Source organism: Neocloeon triangulifer, unplaced genomic scaffold (assembly GCF_031216515.1).
Source record: "Neocloeon triangulifer isolate White Clay Creek 2 clone unplaced genomic scaffold, ASM3121651v1 ptg000014l, whole genome shotgun sequence".
Taxonomy (NCBI): domain Eukaryota; kingdom Metazoa; phylum Arthropoda; class Insecta; order Ephemeroptera; family Baetidae; genus Neocloeon; species Neocloeon triangulifer.
In genome coordinates this window covers 16,785,301-16,793,717 of record NW_026775556.1, presented here as the reverse complement: position 1 = coordinate 16,793,717, position 8,417 = coordinate 16,785,301, and the positions used below count along the sequence as shown (strand labels likewise).

Here is an 8,417-nt window from a genome sequence, read left to right as displayed (position 1 = left end):
GCGAATAATAAAATGAGTAATAATTCGCGCGGCGGCAGTAAAATTCAATCTGAATGAGTGCCATTCACTCTGCGTCGCCCACGCGAGCCGCCGCGAATTAATTGAGCCCCGGCCAGGAAGAGTGATAATGGCCATCGAGGAGACATGAACGCAGCCACCGAGGTTCCGCGCCACTGGCCGCCCACCTCCGGCCTCCAAACGGCCTCGACAGCAATCGTCCAGTGCCGTCGTGCGACCGGCAATTAAAACATTTCCCAACGTCTCGCCTCTCTCGACGCTTTAACACACGCAATAGAGAGCAGCAGAACCCCTTCCTGCAAGAAAAGTATGCAACCGGCAGAGCAGAGCTGCCCGACACGTTGCTCACCCCTAAATTAGGGAAGGTTTTATAACCAACAGTAAACAGTATTATTACTTATAACTAATGAAGCAAAATAAAATAATTAATTAAATTTCGCGTTTAATTAATTTGTAGTTTTTCTAATTTACTCAAATAAATTATACATTATCATACTTTACATTTAAATTTATTATTTTAATTACTTTAAACATTTATTTATTTCCTGGTTTCTAAGAAATATCCTTTCTTTTAGAAAGTTATTTTTTAAAGATAATTTCTATTTTAATTATTTGATAAATTTTCTGAATACAATTAGAGCATAAAATCTTATTGTATAATCAAAAATGTTTAATTCTGATGTGGCGTCCTGCGTATGGAATCATTATTTCAAATCACATTAAATTGTTTCAGATGAATTTATAATGCAATTCAAATACAAATATTTAATGTAAGCGTATTCACTAAATGTCCAACAAAAGTGCCCTTATAATTGTTCTTTTATATTATTGCCAACTGTTTCTCACTTAACAACACAAATTTAAACTTGAAAAATGAGTAATTTATCAAATTTACTCTTACTCTTTTCTGGTTGAAACTCATTTGATCCAACCAGGGTTTCGGAGCATTAAAATTTTTTGCTGCTCCTCAAAAATTGCTCCAGCTCCTGCTCACTCTTAGAGTGCTCCCTAATTTCTGCTCCTGCTCCTGCTCACCCCCATGGTGCTCACCTACGTCTGCTCGCGAGCACGCTCCCATCGAAAGGTGCTCGCGAGTGTATGCTCGCGAGCATGCTCCAAATTGGATTGCTCCCGAGCATGCTCGCGAGCATGCTCCTGCTCCCTTGTGAATTGCTCGCGAGCATGCTCAATCACTTGGTGCTCACTCTGAGCTATTATACCAATAGCAAGGCTACTTTTTGTGGAAAATTTTCTCAAATCAATCCTTAGATATGCTATAAATAACATATTATAAGTCAAACACACAATAATTACCTTATGAATAAATTAAACTCTTTAAATTATGTTATTAGATGATAATTAAATTATATTTTTATAAAAATAAATTATAACTCAACTGAAATATTATTTCTCTTTTAAATTTATATGCTTCAGGGTGAAACGTTTGCCAGGAGCACATAACAAGTAGGACATTGTATCTCTGTCTTCATATAGAGAAAGAGGAAAGCCCTTTGCAGGTTGTAGGTTTGCCAGGAGCACATAATGTGAAGGAGCTTACTCTCCATCTAAGAGCAAAGCATGTGGGAGGAAAAAATAGGGGCGAGTCGCGTGCCATCTTTGGACATAAATCACACATTTTTCCAACAGGGTGGGGGCAAAGGTGATGAAAGAAAAGAAAGAGCTGCAGCAAGTGCAGAAGTTCAAGCAGCTTCACAGGTTGCACTCTTGCTTGGTGCACGCTGGTCAAGCGTCCCCTAGCTAAATTTGTGCAATTTTTGTGTAAAAATGGCACATCCAGAGATACGTCAGTTCATGAAGAAAGTCGGCGAAAAATTTGAATGCAATTTGAAGAAAGAAGGTGGAACAGCATACTGCAAAACAACAATATCGGTAAGTTTTTTTTAATATCCTATCGAGATTTAAATAAATTTGCAAATCTAATCAATGAATTATTTTCTGGTTGCTTCTGGTTCTTATATTTTGAATTTTCTGGTAATCTAAAGGCGATCTTTTTCAATAATATTTGAATTAAAAATTCCAATCAATTCCATTTATTTTCTAATAAAAAATCAAAATTGAATTTCCATTCAAAAGTTTGCTGTTCATAAATTTGTTTTAAATAATTGGAAGATGCAAATCGTTTCACTTACACGCGGTTGTGCGAATTGAGCTCCGCCACTAAAGATGTGCAAAAGTTATAGCGCGCCATGCACATTATGGCTTTGCCTAATTGCGTAGAATTTAGAAAATCAGTGTCGAATGTCGAAATAAAATTTTGAAAATTATATGAAATTTTTATCTAATGCTGCATTTTAAATTTTTCTAATTAAAATTAAAATCATTATGCAAAAAATCGACAATTTAAATTTTTTGTTGTTGTAAATTATGCAGATTTGAATTTACCGAATTTCAAATTGATAAAAGGATTATAAATTTGAATAAAAAGAATCACTCCAAAATGAATAAAACGCGCCTTTTTCAATTTGATAAATTTGTGTTATGTGGGAAAGCGCGAGAAGTACATACAGGACCGCGGAAAAATTTGGCGGGTAAATTTTCTCGGATTAAAAATGTGCCAGGCATCCGGCGCCAGACGCATTATTTACTTGTCGCTGATTTCGGTCAATAACCCTCAACAGACAACCTACTTGTCAATTTTAGAAAGCTTTAATATGCAGGGGGTCTTGTTTGCAGAGAGTCTCTAGCCAGAGACCCTTGTTGTGGTCAAGACATTTCCTGGTAAAACTATATTTCTATTGAAGTTTCATGTCAACAAGAATTGAATACATGCTGTGCAGCTTACTTTTTTTGACAAAGTAGCCATTTTTGAGGCAAACAGACAGACATTGGGTATATAGTGCATGTATACCCATTGAAGCATAAAATAGGATTAGGGGGAGGTGTCTTTCTTTTCCATAGAATGCAAAGGGTGAATTTTGTGGGAATTTGTGATGTTCAGAAACTTGTTTTATGTGACTAGGAAGCCTCTTATGCTCTTATGAGAGCCTTAATGTGTTGCAAGCAAAATAATGCGCATCACCTCATGCAGCGAGGGCGCATTAATTAGACGCATGAGAGGGCCTGGAGGGCGTGATTAATTTTTTGCTTAGAACTTAGAAAATCTATGAGTGCCAATTTTTTTGTATACGACGAAAGTACCCTGTGAAATGCGAATTATGTAACTTTATTAAAATTTGATATTATTCATTCGCTGGCTATATTAACAAAGGGTATTAAAATATTTTGATTACAGTTAAATTTAAATTGTCATTTAATTTTAATTTTTTACATTTGATTTTCAAAAGACTTTCTTCTATAATTATGTTTTTCAAGTTGTTTATTCCTTCATAAAAAACCTTCTGTTCTACGTGTTTTGCATTCGTGCTGTGGCTTAAACCATTTTTTAAACTTATTTCAGGAATTAATCTTTCAAGCATTTTTAAAAAAATAAAAAAATAATTTTTGGAGCTAAAAAATTTCTAATTTGTAACACTGTTAATCAATTTTAATTTTCTTTTTAACTGTTTAAAATAATTTATTATAATATGGAACTGTAATAGAGTAGGTCAGGAGTAGATTGTTAATAAAATTAATTTTTCATAAACGGTGAAACATGGGCAAACTAATTCATGCTATTTTTGTCATTTATAATTCCAAAACTCGTGAAACACTTAGTAGATGATTATTATTTTCTTTTCTGTGAAATAATAAACCACTCGAACAGAAAAAGTTTTTTTAATTCATAATTAACATGAATCCTATCAAAATCTAAATTTAAATTATCAAATTATTATACAAATCTGTCTTGAAAACGAATCTTGCGTATTTCGCAATATTACATTTTAAAATTGAATTACACGCCTCCAGTCTCAAATATTTAATTATATTTTGTATTTTCTACAATTCGACAAAAAAATATGTTTTGCTAATAATTATTATTATTTTGTTTTAGGAAGGACGCTCATTCAACATGAGACGCCACTTGAAATGCTGCCATAAAAAGTTTTATAGTGAGCTGGTTAAAGCTGCGGCAGAGAAACAGACACCAACGAGAAAATCTCCTTTTGAGATTCCAGCTCAGAATAAAGGTTTTTTTCCTTGTATTTAATTTTAATGAGTTCATGTATTGGGCAAAGTTGTCTTAATTACGAACCCAATAAATTTCCTTTGAATCTAGGCTTTATATGTTATTGTTAGATGACTTGACAAAAATATTACATTATTAATAATGTAATTATTAAAATATTAGAATGTATTTAAAAAATTTAAAAATAACAATTGATTTATTAACAAAGATGACTTCATTAAAATATTCATATAATAAATTTATCATTTTGATATTATTTTATTTTGTCCTCATTAGTTTTAAATTGAAATTCTGTACTTTCTTAATTTTTAAATAGAATACAAAGTAATTATTAATTTTTCCAGTGATTTCAATTTTTTTTTTTTTTTTTTTTTTTTAGGTGACCAAAGTACGGCTGCTTCTACTTCTTCATTTTCGAATGAATCGCAATCAGACGTTGTCGCATTGGAAGACGAAGATACTTCTCTAATTACGTACACCGATTTCACCTCCCAGTAATACCTCAAGAAAAGGCAGCTTAAAAAGGAAACCAAATGGGGTTTGCAAAAAGAGACTAATCAGTAATTATGTATCTTTGCAAGAAGTGAAATTAACTAAAAACAAACTTCTTGAAGCAGCAATTGAATTGTGCACAGTTAATGGAAGGCCATTTACAATCTTGAAAGATTCGGGAATGAAAAAAATTTTAAATCCAATTTTAGAGGCGATGCCAGAAAAATTCAATTTAACTCCTGAATCTTTGCCTCAACTCATTAGAGAGCAAGCTTCAAAAGTCAGGGAAGAAACAAAAAGTTTGTTCAAGAAGAAAATGTTTTCTTTAAAAATGGACGCTGTAACAAGACTAGATAGAGGATATTTGGGAGTAAACATTCAAAGGGTGGTTGGGAAAAAAATTGTTATCCGCACTTTAGGTTGTATTGTACTGCTCGAACAACACACTGCTCAGTATATCTACGACGAACTTGCTAAATTGTTGGTTTTGTATGATCTGACGCTAGATCAAATTTATTCGTGTACCTATGACAATGGTAGGAATATGGTCAGAGCTGGAAAAATTATTGACCAGGAGGCCGTTGATATGATATTTGAGGATATGACACAAGAAAAAATTACAAATAATGATCAATTTGAATCCAATACCGAGAGTAGTGTTCAAGGTGTTATGGAGATGCTAGGTTCTTTGTACGTTATATGCGATGATGTGAAATTGGGTGTCCATGAAATAAGATGTATGGCTCATACTTTGCAACTTGCAATTGAAGGTGCAATGAAGGAAATGATGAGAGAACAAGATGATTCTGACCGAGAAGTACTGAGTAGAGTGAGAGAGTTAATAAAAAAACTTCGGACTCCGAGAGGCCAAAAGATGATTAGCGACTATAATTTAGCCAGTGATGAGAGATTAACAGCACCTGTACTTGATGTCCCTACAAGGTGGTGCTCTACCTATGACATGCTTGAATCATGTTTAAAATTCAAAGCATTTTGCAGCTCTAATAAGTGTATCTTGTGGTTGGATTCTGATTTTTTGTTAAGTGACGATGAATTTGCGTTGATCGAAAAACTTGTGGAAGTTCTAAAGCATCCAAAAGTCGCAACATTAAAATTGCAAGCTGAACAGTTAACATTAAGTGATATGTTTGTTATATGGAAAGAATGCCTCACTAGAGTGTCCGAAGCAAACACAAATTTTTCAAGCATTTTGGAAAAACACATGAAAATGCGTGAGGAGTGTTTTGAAAATAATCAAGCCATTCTAGCGGCAGTGTACCTTGACCCTCGCGTGCAAGTTCTTTTGGACAGAGAGCAAATTAAAATAGCTCAAGAGCATCTAATTTGTTTAGGTACAAAAATGCACGCCATTGCAAGCAAAGAGAGTGGTGAACAACTGCAAGAAATTAACGCTGATGAATGCTCTGACGAGGATGAGCCATTTGATAATGATCCATTTGAGGCACATTTGCGTGAAATAGAAAAAAGAAAACAAAAAAATTCACCCTTTGCTCAGTCTAGCAATGGTAATTTGCAAACGTTTAATCCAGTTCAAATGGAAACTGAGATAAGGGAATTTGCAAATCAACCGAGAATAAGGGATAGGTCCATTAACATTATTAACTTTTGGTGCGAAAACCAAAGCAAATATCCTCACTTATTTGACGTTGCAATGATTGTTTTAGGAGCACCACCAACGCAGGTTAGCGTTGAGAGGCTCTTTTCTGGTTTAAAATTTATAATAAATCCATTGAGAAACAGAATGAATTCTGAAACTGTAGATGACATCATGGTTGTAAGGGCAAACACGTTGTACAAACGCCAGGAAACAGAGTGACAAATTGTTATTGAAATTTTGTAATCTTGATTTCATAAGGAAACTTTCTAAATAATATCAAATTAGACAATTAAGGAAAGTGTGTATTGTATAATATGGAAAACATTTTGGTATTAATAAAGATTCTAAAAAGGCAAATTTTGTATTTTAATTTTTTATTCATTCCTTGAATTCTTATAATCTGTTGGGAAAAAAGCACTTCATAAAAAAATTGAATTTATTTTTTTTACTTTCAGCAAGAAAAAAATCCAAATACTCAAATGATAATTGAATTTTCATGCACTGAAAAAAAATATTTTATATTATTATATATGCGTATTTATGTTATTGTTAAATGAAAATGTATTTTAAAGAAACTCACTAATGAAACAAGATTTTTGAAAATGATTTTTTTATAAACAAATAATTCATATTCATCACAAGATTGAATTCCAAATTTTTTTTTTATTACCAAAATATTTTGTGGGTTAAAATTATTATATAAAATGCGCTGTTATAAATATTTTTAAAGCAGAGATTGAGATATAATTATTTAATTGAGAAAATTTAGGTTTCAGAAAACTTTTGAAATTAAATTTTTGTTTGTTCATTAAAGTTCATTAATAAGAATAATCATGGCCACTGGAAATTGAAGTGCGCGCGCTGTCGATCACAAAAGCGAGAAAAACGCCAAGCAAGAAATGTCACTTTTCTTTTGGTACAGAGGTTGTAGGCGGAGCAATACTGCCATCCGCTGCACCTTATATTAGTATGTTATTCTGCTACCCTGCAGTGTAAATTTCAAGCAAATGAGAGCAGATGGAGCACCGGGAGCAACTTTAAATATTATTGCTCCTGCTCCTGCTCACTCGTAGAGTGCTCCTTTATTTCTGCTCCTGCTCCTGCTCACTCTTAGAGTGCTCCCTAATTTCTGCTCCTGCTCTTGCTCACCCGAGTGGTGCTCACCTACGTCTGCTCGCGAGCATGCTCCCATTTGGGATGCTCCCGAGAAAATGCTCGCGAGCATGCTCCCTTATAGAGTGCTCAATGATGCTCGCGAGCAAAATTTTGCTCAATCTTGCTCGCGAGCAGCTCATGCTCAGAAACCCTGGATCCAACATTAAGCGATCTGACCAAGTTTGTAATTCACCAAAACGTTTCAGGAAGGCCGATGTGTGATAAAAGGTGGCGGGCTGAGGAATTGATTGATCAGGGGCCAGCGTAATTGGCGTGCATCTCTCTTTCCACACGTATTTGTGGCCTGTTTGCTGATGGCAGATAGCTAGCTGTGCTTTATTGCGTGCCATATTTTCCTAGCGTTTATCTGCGGCAATTGAATCGGACAATAAAATAATAATTGGCACCCACGCCGGTAGCCTGGCTGGCAGGCCTGGGGCCGGGCCCCAGAAATTTGGGAGCAGCCGCACAAAAGAGAGAGACTGGGACAGATAGCATCTTTTTCTCTCTCGCAGCAGGAGGAATATATTTACCTTTTCTCGCACCAAATAAACACGCCGTTTTGATATAATTATACGGTGTGCGCGTCGAGCAGGTGAGTCAGTCACTTTGGGTGTGCAACACCAGCGGTGCACACGCCTTTTCACTCTAATTTGGAGACGAATCGCTCGAGATCATCTCTGCAGACGTCCAGAGAAAGACCGACCGACCGAGCGGCGGGCAATAATTGAAAATTGCTATGGCTTCGGACGCGTGCGTTGTTTTGCCGCCTGATCGTTTGATTCCTCTCGTGATTTATTACGCTCAGTCTGAAAATGGTTTTTAGTTTCTACTCTTTGGGCTCATAAAAGAGTAAAAAATTAGAGAGCCCCACAGTCTCTCCACTCTTTCGTGAAAGAAGTTACAATTTTACCTTTATCATTATAGTTATTTTAATTCACATGATTATTTTTTTTATAATTCAAAATGATTGCATTTAATGATATTCATACAAACTGTGGCCAAGTACACTATAAAACATATTAATAGCTATTAAAATGTACAATA

The 8,417-nt window shown here is 34.8% G+C and overlaps 1 protein-coding gene across 1 annotated transcript; it reads left to right on the top strand.

The window, feature by feature from the left end:
* Positions 1–4,580: 4,580 nt before the first annotated feature.
* Positions 4,581–6,434, top strand: LOC132201821 (uncharacterized; the record flags this gene model as incomplete). The annotated part of the gene is made up of 3 exons (XM_059628317.1): positions 4,581–5,725; positions 6,283–6,299; positions 6,379–6,434. Coding segments are annotated over 3 exons (1,218 nt in total), but the record flags the coding sequence as incomplete, so codon positions are not given.
* Positions 6,435–8,417: the final 1,983 nt, after the last annotated feature.